The sequence below is a fragment of the Ipomoea triloba genome, chromosome 2, assembly GCF_003576645.1.
Source record: "Ipomoea triloba cultivar NCNSP0323 chromosome 2, ASM357664v1".
In the NCBI taxonomy this organism is placed as follows: Eukaryota; Viridiplantae; Streptophyta; class Magnoliopsida; order Solanales; family Convolvulaceae; genus Ipomoea; species Ipomoea triloba.
The window spans coordinates 13,379,917-13,396,680 of record NC_044917.1 but is presented as its reverse complement, the minus strand read 5'-3'; the positions used below and the strand labels follow the sequence as shown (position 1 = coordinate 13,396,680).

Sequence of the window (16,764 nt, the reverse complement as noted above, 5' to 3'; positions counted from 1 at the left end):
TTAATATAAAGTTTGCTCTTTTACTTTCTTGCTTTATTTCTTTTGTGTTATTAATGTTTATCATGTTAGAGTAGAGTAATTTGGGTGTGTGTGCCCTTGTTAATCTATGGATTGATGCTTATATCTTATCTTATGATCTTGAGTATTGTGGGAGTATGATTGATGTTTGTATGGATGATGTTGTTCAATCTTTGCTTCTATTTCCGGCCGAGATAGCTAGTGAACCGAGTGGAAGTGAGAGAGTGTGCGATAGCGGCCTCTCACGATCCCAACTCATCTATATCTCCGCTCTTAATCCGAAAGGATGAGATCCGAGAGGAGTGGTAGGCAAGGTGTTCGATAAAATGCCTCAACCGAATGAGGATTGAGAGTCTGAGTGTGACGCCACTCGGTACTAATACCGTGACTCCCTAGATCAATCCCGAAACCCAATTCCAAGCTACCTACGATAATCAATCCTTTGGCTTAGCATAGGCATGCACCCCCTTCTTTTACCTTTTGTATTTTCTATCCCAATCTTTCCTTTCAAACCCTTCACAAACCCATGAACAAAACCTCTCCTTACGATTCTTGCAACTCTTACCTTTCAACCTCCTAAATGCCAACATAAATTCGATTCTCATTTGCCATCCTTGAGAGACACGACACTCGGGGAGTTTAACTCTTAGTTTAACACCTTCACATCCCACCTCACCACATTACACAGCTTGTCAAAATGGCGCCGTTGCCGGGGATGGCAAACGGTTCTTGAATTGTGTTGACATTTTTGAAGTAGATTTGTAAGAGTTCTTGAATTGTTTTCTTTTTGTTTATTTTATTTTCTTGTTTTTAGTCATTTGATTGAAGAAGTGAGCGTATTATCTTTGAATATCTTGCTACTCACTTGCAACTTTCTAGTTGCGAAAATATTTTTTGTTGGTTAAGCTTGGTGCAGGAAATTTTCTTTGACAAATCATTTGAAGCTTACCAATGAGTGCTTATCCGTATTCCCATGGTTACCCATACCATGGAAGACCATATACAACAAATATTCCACCCCAAACCTATGAACCTTACCCATATTATTATCCAAGTCCTTATGAATACCCACCATCACAATATACCTACTTTCCTTACCCGAATACTTTCCCTTATCCAAACTACACCCAATATCCTCATGATACCCCCTTTGTGCTTACCCATGAAAGAATTGAGAAGGCTACATACCAAAATGGAGAGGAATCCCTTAGTTCTACAGCTGAGAGTATTAACAACCGACTTATTCAAGTCATGAAGGAGATTGATCCTAGTTGTGAACCGGCATTACAGGCCACAATTCCTTCAATTGTTAAACGTCCATCTCATTATAACCCTCCATCAAATTATAATCCTGAGAGAAATAGGTATTCTCATTCTTACACTCATCCTAGCTATTCACCCCCACCTCAACAACATANCAGCCTCACACGCGTGTGGAGGGGCGTGGAAACATTCCAGTAGCTCCCCACGCCCTCCACCACGCGTAGCGATAATCGTCGAAGCCTTAAGGCTCGACGCGTCGAGAACGCGCCGTATGTTTTTTTTTGAAAATTCCTTGAGGGCTTGACGCGTCGAGCCCATCGAGAACCCTGAAACAGCCCTAGACTATGCTGCGAGAAAATTTGACCATCTTGCCCCTATTTTGTTTCCCCTATATAAGGCTCATTATTTCAGACCTTTGGGGGAGGAGGAGGCACCCAATAACTTTAGATCTTAGTTTTGTTTTCCAAATTCTTCCCCTTTGGGGAGGAAGACAAATACTCCTCCTTAGAATAGATTTAGCTTAGTGTAGAAGATGAAGATCATGTAGATTCAAGCTTCCTAAGGTATAAATACTCTTCCTTTAATATAAAGTTTGCTCTTTTACTTTCTTGCTTTATTTCTTTTGTGTTATTAATGTTTATCATGTTAGAGTAGAGTAATTTGGGTGTGTGTGCCCTTGTTAATCTATGGATTGATGCTTATATCTTATCTTATGATCTTGAGTATTGTGGGAGTATGATTGATGTTTGTATGGATGATGTTGTTCAATCTTTGCTTCTATTTCCGGCCGAGATAGCTAGTGAACCGAGTGGAAGTGAGAGAGTGTGCGATAGCGGCCTCTCACGATCCCAACTCATCTATATCTCCGCTCTTAATCCGAAAGGATGAGATCCGAGAGGAGTGGTAGGCAAGGTGTTCGATAAAATGCCTCAACCGAATGAGGATTGAGAGTCTGAGTGTGACGCCACTCGGTACTAATACCGTGACTCCCTAGATCAATCCCGAAACCCAATTCCAAGCTACCTACGATAATCAATCCTTTGGCTTAGCATAGGCATGCACCCCCTTCTTTTACCTTTTGTATTTTCTATCCCAATCTTTCCTTTCAAACCCTTCACAAACCCATGAACAAAACCTCTCCTTACGATTCTTGCAACTCTTACCTTTCAACCTCCTAAATGCCAACATAAATTCGATTCTCATTTGCCATCCTTGAGAGACACGACACTCGGGGAGTTTAACTCTTAGTTTAACACCTTCACATCCCACCTCACCACATTACACAGCTTGTCAAAATGGCGCCGTTGCCGGGGATGGCAAACGGTTCTTGAATTGTGTTGACATTTTTGAAGTAGATTTGTAAGAGTTCTTGAATTGTTTTCTTTTTGTTTATTTTATTTTCTTGTTTTTAGTCATTTGATTGAAGAAGTGAGCGTATTATCTTTGAATATCTTGCTACTCACTTGCAACTTTCTAGTTGCGAAAATATTTTTTGTTGGTTAAGCTTGGTGCAGGAAATTTTCTTTGACAAATCATTTGAAGCTTACCAATGAGTGCTTATCCGTATTCCCATGGTTACCCATACCATGGAAGACCATATACAACAAATATTCCACCCCAAACCTATGAACCTTACCCATATTATTATCCAAGTCCTTATGAATACCCACCATCACAATATACCTACTTTCCTTACCCGAATACTTTCCCTTATCCAAACTACACCCAATATCCTCATGATACCCCCTTTGTGCTTACCCATGAAAGAATTGAGAAGGCTACATACCAAAATGGAGAGGAATCCCTTAGTTCTACAGCTGAGAGTATTAACAACCGACTTATTCAAGTCATGAAGGAGATTGATCCTAGTTGTGAACCGGCATTACAGGCCACAATTCCTTCAATTGTTAAACGTCCATCTCATTATAACCCTCCATCAAATTATAATCCTGAGAGAAATAGGTATTCTCATTCTTACACTCATCCTAGCTATTCACCCCCACCTCAACAACATTCTTACACTCATCCTAGCTATTCACCCCCACCTCAACAACATTCTTACACTCATCCTAGCTATTCACCCCCACCTCAACAACATTCTTACACTCATCCTAGCTATTCACCCCCACCTCAACAACATAATAGATATTTCCACGAAACACCACCTTTTGCTCAAAATTTCACCCAATCCATACCATATGAGAGACCATCTTGTGAGTATCATCCTCCGGTCAATGATGAAATCAAAATCTTGAAAGACAAATTAGAAATGTTCATCCAAATGGCCAAGGAGGATACTATCAAATTAAGAGATGAAATCAGAAGCGAAATGAAGAAGAATCTTGTTACTCTTCGCAAGGAAGGACTTTCACTGGACGAAATTGAGGCTAAGATGCTATCGATGTCGGAAGAGCTCATGAAGAGAATGCTACCAATGGATCACCCGACAATGGAAACCGACCAACAGGAGAGTGACAAGATGGACAAAATGATTGACGATGAAGAGGTGTGTGTAAAAGAATCCACAGAACTTGACACCCCGGTGCTCCAAGAAGTTTCGATTCCTGAGTTGAACACGCAACAATGGGGAGAGATTGAGAGTGAAGACAATGATCACATTGAAATTGTGTGGGAAGACGAAAAACCCACACAAGGTAAGACTCTCACTCCAACTCTTATCGAAAGTTCTTATAATGTTTGTGAGGATGATTCCCTTGTACTTCATGATAATTTTGATGACTGTGATAAAGCTTCTTTTTGCTCATGGGAGTGTGATTCCTTACAATTTTGTGATGATTTGGGGAGTGAGGATGATATCGAGTTATTAGGGATCATAGAAGGAGAAAGGAAACGAAAGGAAAGGATTGTCACCATTGGCAATCCAAAAGAACAAGAGTGGAGAGAGAACGCTTTAGATGTGATAGACTGTGGAAAAAGTGTTCATTGGGAGACCTTTAAGGACAAGTTCTTAGGGGATGGAACATGTGATGAGAAGGGAGAAGAGGGGCGCACTATCCTTAAATATCTTAGGATAGTACCCTGTGCTTATTTGTTAATAAACTATGTTTTCCCCTTCTTTGTTTTTAAATTCAAGGATGTCCTACATCTTGGGGCATACCTTGAAGCAAAGGTTCACGGGACGCTTGGTAAGGTCCCAAAATCTGTGTGCTTCGAAGGATAGAGCACACAACGTCTGGCTAGGAGACGTTAAACCATGGCGCACTTGGGAGGCAATCCCAACGTTATCCTTAGACTAGAATTTTATTTCTTGTTTACTTTTTCTTTTCCTTTGTTATTAGCAATTTTACTTTTTAGAATAGCCTTGCTTGAGCTAACATTGCAGGTGATTTTGGTGCTAAGCCATGACAAATGAGCTAAACCGGATCAAACATGGAAGGCAAAAGTCGGGAGACAAAGAAAGTGATCAGCACTACTGACCACGCCTGCTCACACGCGTGGTGGCAGGCGTGGAATCTTTCCAGTGTTGCTCCACGAGGACCACCACACGTGTGAGCCCGCGTGGACAGGTCCTGACAGATTCTCGTGCATTATTTTCTTTTCATCCAATTTTCCTAAGTCTCCCAGGTCTGGCCGTGCCAATAATCACAACTTTTAAGCAAATACCAAAAGGTGAGGAGATGATGAGCCGAAAATCTTCAAATAGATGGGCAGTAAATTGAAGATAAGACTATAGACGCATTGTATGGTATATCTTTCTAACCTTTCTTCCAATTTTTATGAGCATATTTGCCTTGGTTCACAAAGGATGAGTCGCATGATTTTGTTATAATGGGTATAATATTTTTAGAATATTTATTTGAAGCCTAGAGCACACTCTTTAAGTGTGGAAAGATGCTTTAATGCACAATCTTTTAAGACCCTAATCCTGTTTCCTCTGTTCCTAATGGAAACATCGAGGACGATGTTCACTTTTAAGTGTGGAAATGATTTATGCTTCTTGAAATAGTTGATTAATTGAGTGATAAGGTATAGGAACTAGAGGGCGTGTTATTGCCAATACTATCTAGGAGGGCTCCTAACCTTGTGCCAAATTTGAATGTCTTAAATATGCTTTGGAAGTTACACTTTTCACCAATTTGCACAATTGACCCAAAATTGAAAATTTTTATGTGTGCTTGCATGCCTTTACCTTGTATTTTGTTTGGACCTCAGTCAAGGATCTCTCGAAGTGGGAGTGTGAACCCCTTGAGTTTTAGAAAGATAAAAATTGCGAAGCCCGGAAATTGAACTAATCTTAGCAGGACATGGGGCAAAAGGTGAGCCTAAGTAAGCTTAGAGTGAAAAATCCCTATTCCCTATAAAAAGGCATGAGGGGTTGATATGGTGAAAGTAAAAAGGCAAAGGCCACTCCTAGAGATAAAAGCAGAGGTGAGCCATCTAGTCTAGATATGGGGTAACCATTGCACCGTCTTTGAAAAAGCATGGAGATCCATGTGAAGTCGGTTACCCCGAAGAGATCCTGAAAGATGAGAAAATAGAGAGGAGGTGAGCCACTTCGCTAGGATTCAGGCACCCATTGCACTGTCTTCGAAAAAGCATGGAGCTCCATGTGAAGTCGGGTCGCCTGATGACGTTATCCTAGGAAGTGAGAAAATAGAGTGATCGCCCAAGCCATGGCGATGAGCGGTCCATGTCCCTGCCCTCACTTATATTAACGTAAAGGGGCTTTGGCGTTAGGTTGGAAATTGGCTAGGGGGTGAGCATCGTTCCCACTAGTCGGATCGGCTGGAGGCCCCTAGAAAATACAAGGTGAAACCCTATTGTCACTTGCATGCTTGAAAGGTGTAAACAAAACTTTTTATGTTATATCCATCTCTTGAGACCTCAACTTCCTTAGCATATTTCTTACATTTGGTCGGCGTGAGTTTAGTGGTCTTGGTAGATAGTGTAGGGAATTTCACCCACTCAACTCCGAAAACCTACACATCGCTTGATCAATTGACAATGAGAGAACGAACTATTCTTGTTGCTTAGATGATTAGAGTTTAGAAAAGTATGCTTGCTTGAGGACAAGCAAGGTTTTAAGTGTGGAAACTTTGATAAGCACCAAGAATAGCTCATTTTAGGGGTCATTTACGGGCTAGAATTGTATAGTTTATTACCCATTTTACAAGAATATCATGCATTTAGACTCAGATGTGACCAAAACCTCTAACGAGAGCATGGAAGATGTTTTTAAGGTATTCTACAGCCAAAAGGAGGACTTAAGGCTGAAACTGAGCAGAAAATGAAGAAGTCATGAAGCAGGAGCCTCCCACGCAGCCTCACACGCTTGTGGAGGGGCGTGGAAACATTCCAGTAGCTCCCCACGCCCTCCACCACACGTAGCGATAATCGTCGAAGCCTTAAGGCTCGACGCGTCGAGAACGCGCCGTATGTTTTTTTTGAAAATTCCTTGAGGGCTTGACGCGTCGAGCCCATCGAGAACCCTGAAACAGCCCTAGACTATGCTGCGAGAAAATTTGACCATCTTGCCCCTATTTTGTTTCCCCTATATAAGGCTCATTATTTCAGACCTTTGGGGGAGGAGGAGGCACCCAATAACTTTAGATCTTAGTTTTGTTTTCCAAATTCTTCCCCTTTGGGGAGGAAGACAAATACTCCTCCTTAGAATAGATTTAGCTTAGTGTAGAAGATGAAGATCATGTAGATTCAAGCTTCCTAAGGTATAAATACTCTTCCTTTAATATAAAGTTTGCTCTTTTACTTTCTTGCTTTATTTCTTTTGTGTTATTAATGTTTATCATGTTAGAGTAGAGTAATTTGGGTGTGTGTGCCCTTGTTAATCTATGGATTGATGCTTATATCTTATCTTATGATCTTGAGTATTGTGGGAGTATGATTGATGTTTATATGGATGATGTTGTTCAATCTTTGCTTCTATTTCCGGCCGGGATAGCTAGTGAACCGAGTGGAAGTGAGAGAGTGTGCGATAGCGGCCTCTCACGAGCCTAACTCATCTATATCTCCGCTCTTAATCCGAAAGGATGAGATCCGAGAGGAGTGGTAGGCAAGGTGTTCGATAAAATGCCTCAACCGAATGAGGATTGAGAGTCTGAGTGTGACGCCACTCGGTACTAATACCGTGACTCCCTAGATCAATCCCGAAACCCAATTCCAAGCTACCTACGATAATCAATTCTTTGGCTTAGCATAGGCATGCACCCCCTTCTTTTACCTTTTGTATTTTCTATCCCAATCTTTCCTTTCAAACCCTTCACAAACCCATGAACAAAACCTCTCCTTACGATTCTTGCAACTCTTACCTTTCAACCTCCTAAATGTCAACATAAATTCGATTCTCATTCGCCATCCTTGAGAGACACGACACTCGGGGAGTTTAACTCTTCGTTTTAACACCTTCACATCCCACCTCACCACATTACACAACTTGTTATACACTGTAATTACTAATTAGTGAAGTTGGGCAGACTGGGCAGCCCGTGGACCACTTGAATTTCCAAAACTACCCTCACATTTAAAGCTGATAGAAGAAGAGGACCAAAGTGGTTAACATTTTAATAGTCGGAGGACTGCCAAGCACCTTGTGCTCAAATGGCATGTAGTGGCCTCCCTTAAATGAAAGGTCATGAGTTCGAGCCTCAGTGGAGGAGATATCGAATTTGACTCTTTGTTCTTCAACAGGTTGAGAAAAGTATAGATGAACAGATACTACAATGTAGAGGATCAAATCGGTAATAAACTCAACATATATTATAAATATGTTAGAGTGTATTAAAAATAAAATTTAAAATGAACTTTTGTCAATTAATTAGTCAAATGATATACATAACGTTCAAAATTGAGTATCAAATATTAAAAATAAGGCATCTCCATTGTAGATGCCCAGCAATCCCATTAGTAATTTTTTATGAGGTTTTTTTGAGAATCATGTTTATGTGGAAGAAAGAGAAGACAAGAGAGAGAAAATTGAGTTCTCCCTGCAAGAGAAGTCTTTTGTAGGGCCCTGCGGAGAGAAGAAAAAAGCATTCTTGTGTCTCGCGCAAGATGCGCACCCTCTATTGAGTAGTATGAGTACCGTGAACTGTATGTGCCATATAATACTTGTTTTGTATCTCATCAATACATGTTTATATAGGCACAAAGTCTTGTTGAATAACAACTACTAGTTATTTAGTCCAACCAAACCATTTAATAAGCCTAGTCAACTTGTACCACTTAATTAAGACACTAATATAATATATATATATTATTAGGGAAAATCTTACATTCTCCCATTGGTGCAAGTACTAGCACAACCCCCCATGCATTTTCTCTGTAGGAAGATCAAAGGTTACTCTGTAGGTCTTTTGGATATATACATTAAACTGGAGATGCGGTGCAAAACATGATTCTGTAGACTGTAGGACATCTTTCGGATGTATACAACATGTATAAACTAGAGTTTCTAGGGAGATCGAGCCTAAAAGGAATATTGAAAACCACTCATATCAAAGCCAGGTTTCGATCCTAGGACCTGTGGGTTATGGGCCCACCATGCTTCCGCTGCGTCACTTTGTTTTAATTTTTTTTTTCCTGTTATTAACTTATTTAACCTGTCTCTTTGGTGGAGTATTTATCTATTATTTGATTATGAATGTAAACGCAATTATAACTTGAATTCTATTTTTCCACTGCTAATGTTAAGAAAATACTTTGTTTAAACTTTAATGCACATCATTATGTATCTATCTTGAGTTTTGCTTGTACAGTTGTACAACAATTTAAGATCAATTAGTATTTTATTATGTAATACATTATATCAAAATAAAATTATTTTAAAATAACACCAAACATGGTCAAAAGTTAAAAGTATTACAATAATGTATTTTAAAGCATGGCCTACATTAATTTATCTCTTGATCTTGTTTACTTTGTACCTTCTCCGTGACAGGCGACCGTTCGCCGGTCGCCGATCACTTTTTCACCTGAAATTTCGTCGGAGGGTGGCCGAAACCTAATGACTTGTGATAGAAGGTCATTAACTGATTTTTAGGTCTCATTGTATCAAAATAAATCATTGATGGGTGTAATTGCACGTTTAAAATGTTTAGGAGGCTAATTGACTTTTCAGCTAAAATTCGATGGCCTATTTGACCATTTTCCCTTTAAGAATATAATATTCACTTTCTTTACATATAGTAAGGCGATTAATATTATTTTCAAAGAAGCGGTACAAACGTTGATAAATTAAAAATCAATTTTAATTTAGAATATAGAGATACATGAATCAAATCCACATTAATTAACAACATTGAAAACAATAATCGTTGGAGCTTTGCTGGCATATTTCTAATTAAGACTAGATTGGTACTTAATGAGGTATTATACAAAGTCAATACACTACTTTAGACTTTTTTACAATCCTCGAATGAAAGAACAGCTAAGTACATTTCCTGGTCGATTGAGTCGAAAGTTTCCGTTTTGATATGACCCAAGTAGATTATGGAACAAATAAAATTATCCATAAATGTTCTCAATTCAATGCATGGTATGGAGTAAATTACCTCTAATTGCACGGAATCTCCCTTTAGTTTCAAACCTGATTGAGTTTCTGTTGCAATCCGTGGTAACTTTAAGAATTCACAAGCAATATATGTTCAATATAGCGTGTCTAGCTACACCCCCTAGGAAGATTATGAGATTGAGAACGTAAGAAGCTAATCAAGGATTAACACATACACTTTAGGTGTAAATGTGAGTCTTGAAAAGCAAAAAAGATAATTAGTTTAGGAAACAAAATTGTAGAGTCCTTCCTTACTAAGAAGATAATTACCTAAAATCAACACAAATACAATATGCCCAATCAGCACTTGTAATGAATTTGTAGGTTGATGCGTATCACTTTTCCCATGTGCCTAGGTTAGGTATCAAGTAATTACGATTTCTCAATGAGATAACTAGTCAACAACATTGTATATTAATAGGATGACAGTGAAACTTGTATGTCTTTTCTTTTTCTTTTTTTTTTTTAATACAACTAATTTTTGTATGTGTCTATTTAACACAATTCGAATTGAAGTATGAAGTAATGGTAGTATACAAACTCATTCTAAATCCAGCTAAACATTATTGTACCTATTACAAACTAGTTTATCAATGCGCCCATAAAATTCCCGAACCTGGCCTCTCGAGAATTAACGTAGTTGGTTCATCATCTGACTTAAATGTTATGACTAGAGGCGGCGTTCGAACCCCACTGGTAGCATGTATGAGAAAAAGGTCCAAAGATACTGAAAGGTCTAGCTAGATTAGATCCTTTGTGCGCACATGAAAACTAGGATCTGACCGGTGAGCTGACTGCGCGATGATTTATCTCCGCAGTAGCTCTAGGGGCAAGGTCCTGTGAGCTTAGAATTAATCCAGAGAAACTGAGATCACCTAAGTTTAAAAAAAAAATCTCGAACCTGTTTAAAAGATTTTAACAAAATTAAATAAAAACAAAATATAAATCCTATAAACTAATTTCTTAACACAATTTATAACAATTTTGTGTACACACACACACATATATATATATATATGATCGGATCCGGTTCCCATGAGAACAATCTCCCAGGTGGGAAGTGTTGATAAATCCTACCCATTAATCTAGTAGATTTAATAGCTAAAAAATAAAGAAGAAAAATGAAAAAATACAGTGGCATGCATTTATGTAATTAAGAATGTGCATTTGAAAATGCTGGAAAATGCATTCACGAATAATTAACAGTACATTTGGAAACTCTTTTCAAAATGCATTGTCAAAGAGTTTCTTTTTACAAATCCCAGAATGCCCCTGAACTTTTAAACATTACACCACTGAATCCACAATCCTTTACTTGCATGCTATGCAGTAACATCATCAATATTTCTAGAGATGGTTGACGGTTGATATCGATCTCTTCTAATTCGTCGATGCAATAAGCAAATTGTTGTGTGAAGGAATCAATATGTTTACATAAGCCAAGAAGAAGATCTTATGCTTGACCTTGCCCAGTAGACAAATGCATACACTGACCATAATATTAAACACACATGTAATATATGAGGTGCAAAAATAGTATAATACATGCTTCTAAATGCACATGCGAATGAATTGATTTGCATACACCTAGCAACCCCGTTTTGGAAAAAGTAATCTGTTTATTTTAATACCTTAATTTTTTTTTTTTTTAAAAAAAGTAGTTCTACTAAAAAAGCTAACCTGAAATATATTTTTGTTATGAACAAACTTACAACATATTTTCCATAATAATAAATATTATAGTAATTAAACACAAAATAACACTTAATTTTACTTATGACATATTTCCCCTATTAATATATATTACAATAATTACACAAACAAATTAATAAACAGAAAAATCAAACACTTAATAACACTTAATTTTACTTATGACATGTTTTCCTTATTAATATATATTAAAATAATTAAACAAATGATTAGTATAAACAGAAATTGAATCAGTTAGCACATACAAATTAGTTTTAAAAAAATCACTTAATAACCCTTAAATATCATACCTAACACGAATAACATTCCAATACCATGACCTATCCTCAGGAGTTCATTAAATTTGTAAACAACAACAAATAAATAAATAAACATTATAGATGGATTGCATACACTTAACAACACAGCCTAAAACCCCTCAGGTTCAAAAACCCTAAATATGTATTTGTACGCACACGCTGCAAAGGTAAGTTGCATACACTTAACACTTGCCTAGATTGCTTACAAAGACTACTTAAAATTTGACAAACAACTTCAAAGGGAACCACATTCTCACATACGCACACACGAATATTAATATGAAACAAATCGCAACAAGTGAGGCCAACAATTGAACGCACACACATAATAAATGAAGTGCAAACACTACAAAATATGCTTCTAAACGTACACAGAAATGAACTGATTTGCATACACCTATCAACCCCGTTTTTAATAAATTGCACTCCAATTTCACATAACAGAACATCATCCTTTAATTTAATTGGAAAAAACTCATTTTTTAATTTAACATTATAATCTTTTAACCTTCTACAAACTTACCTTCTTCACCAAAACTTAGTCTAAACGCATACATACTCTAACGCACACACACTAAAAACTAACAACAGAAAAAATATAATTATGAAAAAAAAAAAAAAAACAGACATAAAAAACTCAAACACTAATTTCCTAACCTAACACAAACAACAATTCAATTGCATGTCAATGAGTTCATTAGATTTCTAACACTTAATATCCTTACTAACTAAATTATGCTAAACGCACAAATTCGTAAACAAAATAAATTAATTAATTAACATCAATAAAGCACCCACCATCACAGCCGCCGCTTCGACAACCAAAACAACACCATGCACCCACCAAAAACACCAACACCCCCCTCCCCGACATAAACCGAAAACCCTAGTGTTGGACAACCATTAAAACGGAGACAACGAAGCTTCTTTTCAATAATAAAAAAAAAAAAAAAGGAATACCTTCATTTGTGCGTGAACACAACGCTCTATGCTTAGACTGCCCGGGACCAGAATTTGCCATAGAAACAGTTGATAGCACCGGTGATGGGAGACCAGAGAAAAAAAATGAGAAGAAACTGAAGAGTCGAAGACTTATGCTTTTGTATGGGAAGAATAACAATAACAAAAGGAAACCAAAAAAAAAAAAAAGAAAAGAAACTGAATGGATCTAATAATAACGTGGGAATCAATAAAAATATAGCCAATCACAATCCCCATGGCATAGAACATCCAGCGATATCCCATAAATTGATCTGAACCATTAAAATCTAATATTTAATAGACAAGATATGATCTTACAATCTACGGAAAGAACTAATCTCATATGATCCCAAATGTTTGTGTGTGTGTGATCTTGTAAGGCATTTAATCCACTACCTTATGGACTTCAAATTATTCTCTTATAATTATACTACTTCTTGTAGCCCAACTTAACCCAATATTTATATTTATATAAGCCTTGTACTCATATAAGGCCCATTTACTAACTTATCCTAACTTAATACATATATATATGAGTATATGTGTATATATATATTTACCTTATCTTATTCATCCATATATATACTAAGACTTAGACATTTCATGATCATCCACTCTCTCTCTTCCCCTACATCACACGCCATTTTCATCTTCCCTTACCCAAATATTCATCTCCTCTTCACCTTCAAGATTCAAGCCAAGATCCATTCTTTATACTACATCAAGTTGGTTTATGGTAAGAACTTGTCTTGAATCTAATTTTCCCTTTCTATTTTCCTATTCTCATAATTTCTTTCTATCTTTTATGGTGGGTTTGGGGGTCTTAAGATGATCAAAGTATGGAAGATGTGCTAGGGTGAGCTTTGAGGAGGTTGCGGTTTGGATAGCTAGCTTCAAGAGGTAACCCTATGTCCAATAAAACTTAATTTCCACTCTTATATGATGATGTGTATATTGTTGTGTTTCTTAAGCTATTGTTGTGGTATATCTTGGATATTGTGACTTGATATTGAAGTTTCTTGTGTTATTGAAGTGTCATTCAATTCTTTCTACTCTTGATATCTTGTTGTTGATGGTGCATTGTATTCTGGAAAATCTTAGTATAGTTATCTTTTCTGTCTACTGAGAGTTTATTCTGAAAATGTACTGTCTTGCTCGTAATTTTGGCCTTACAGAACTGACCCACAGGCTGGCACACCCGTGAGCCATCCCCGCAAGACCTATGGTGGAACTAGGTAGCGGAAGTTTCACTTTTGTTGCTTCCCCTTATTTGACCTTGCGGTAGAGTACGACGAGCCCACTGGTTCAGCCGGGTAGTCCCGTAAAAACAGTGTTGTTCACTGTTCTCGTGTGATTTATTCTAGTATAAATGTTTCCTTGGTTGTTTCAGTATGTTGTGATGGTATGATGTCTTGAGAAATCCCTGCTATCTTTGCTTATTGAATATTGTTCATTCATGAATCCTATTCTTTAATTGATAATCTCTATGGCTTGTTAGTATTGGAAATCTATGCATTATTGTCGATATCCTTGATTCAATTTGAGTATTTGTTACCCCATTATGTTATTGCTTCAACTCCTTTGAACTTGATATGATTTTCTTAGAATTCTTGTTCTTCAATTGAGTTTGAGTTACTACCTTTGTTCTACTTTGTATATGTATTCCCTTCGAATCCTATACATTTATGCATCGTTTGATTGAGAGATATGTATCTTGTTGTTGAATCTTTCTTTGAGATCGTTATGCTGGTTGTGGAACCATGTGGGGCTTATTGTGATACTATTGATTTGAGATTTGTGGGCCTTTGGCTCTGGTGGGCTGAGTACCTGGTAGAAACGAACTTTGAGTGATGAGGCCTATTTGTATTAAACTAATTATATATGTATGATGGATTGAATTTACTATTTTATATATATGGGTGATACTTATTTTTGTATGCATAAGATTTGTGACATGAAAATTATAAATTATACTAATCAGAATAATATGATTTTTGACGAACATTGCGGTGAACACTACTATGTAATATACAAATATTATATTATATTTAATATTAACTACGACTCAATTGAAGTATAATTTCGACAAACAAAAATATATTTAAAAAATTTGTGACATACTACACCGACAAACATATAACAACAATTGCAACATATGATTTGACAAATGACATTTAAAATTAATAAAATTGTGACATACATTTCGACAAAAAATTGGAAACAACTACGAATATGAACAAGTATTTGCAACGGACTAATAAGCTCTATTGCGACGAACAAAAGTATTATTTGCGACGTCCCTCAACAAATTAATGCAACTGATTTTGGTTACAAATTGCGACAAAATTAAAATATATTGCGACATAAATATGGTTGTCGGTGATAATAATTACTTGCGACAAACAGTCGCAACTGAACAATTGCGATTCAACCTGATGCGACGATCACGTGGTTATGACTCATCATGATGACCCTTGAGTGAGGTATTTAGTTTAAACTTCGTTAATGTCTTATATCCTTTCTTGTGTTATCTTTGTGATCGTTGCTATTGTGGAATATGAGTCTTTTGAAAAACATTCCTTAGTGTTGATATATGTCAGTCTCAAAACTTATGGTAGATATTAAATGTATATTATGTAGTTTTACGTGTTGGAGTGAGGTTTACTTAGCAATATTCACTAAATGTTTTAACTTATGATTTCAGGTATGGAGTAGAGCCGTCGCGAGCGCATTAGCATGCCCAATATTTCTATTTCCCTCTCTTTTAGTTAGTTTGAGTTGCCTTTTAATTTCGAGACAAATGTTAGACTTAATACATTCTAGATTTTGGATTCTGTATTTGGGGAGTTTTATCATGTAGACATTGGCCTTAACATCAACTTTGGTGTAAGCTAGGTGTGGTGTAGCACCCCTTAGTAGTTTGAATTATGTTTCACTGTTGATTTATTGAATTATGCATCTTTTGGATTAATCCTAGTCTTTTATTCGCATTAGTTATGCCTTAGATTTGGGGGTGTTAGAGTAATGGCTGTAATGAGTTAGATAATACTTATAACTCAACCACTAATGTAGTTTACAAAGAGGTAGTTAATAATTTGTAAATTTAATCTTTTACTCATTGTACGTTACTGTTTTACTCACATTTGTTTACAACAAATATAACCAAAACCATACAATACAATTGATATAAGTTCATCAATTAAGTATAAAATTTGAGGCTGTGCATCGCACGTGTAAATTAGTAATATATATATATATATATATATATATATATATAGGGTCATAATCAGGTGTGGCCGCCCCTTAACGTGTGGTCAGTGCGGCCTCACCACTATGTATACAAATATACACCACTCAATGTTAAAAAACGCACCACACAAATATGCATCATTAGGTACGCATCACCAAAAAACACACCACTAGGTATGCAAATATACACCACACAGTGTTAGCGAATGCACCATTAGAGCCAGGGGAGTTATGGTGCATTATTTTGGGTGTGTGGTGTGTTTTATGGTGTTTTTGTGTATTTTCATTGTGGTGCGTTTTCTAACATTAAGTGGTGCATTTTTTAACATTGAGTGGTGTGAACCGCACCGACCGCACGGCAAGGCGTGGCCACATTTGAACAGATTTCTATATATATATAACTGTTGGATTAATACCAAAATTAAACAGTGTATTAAATCTACCATAATTAAAACACTACAAAAAAAAAAAGACACAAAACCCCTCCAGCTACTAAAAACAGCGCCTAAATGAATAAAAAGACAAAAAAAAAAAGACATCAATCTTACCATCCAATATTCTAATCTAACGATCACAATTTAACCTCATAGACCTCTATAATACATTAGTACTCACCTGAATAGATTCCTATATATATATATATATATATATATATATATATATATATATATATATATATATATATATATATATATATATATATATATATATATATAT

The 16,764-nt window shown here is 36.5% G+C and overlaps 1 protein-coding gene across 1 annotated transcript; it reads left to right on the top strand.

Annotated features, from left to right (window-relative positions):
- The first annotated feature begins 3,130 nt into the window (after positions 1-3,130).
- On the top strand, positions 3,131-15,513 carry LOC116010780 (metacaspase-1-like). The gene is made up of 2 exons (XM_031250288.1): positions 3,131-3,881; positions 15,503-15,513. Exons 1-2 carry the CDS (start codon positions 3,131-3,133, stop codon positions 15,511-15,513), a joined length of 762 nt encoding a protein of 253 aa, XP_031106148.1.
- Positions 15,514-16,764: the final 1,251 nt, after the last annotated feature.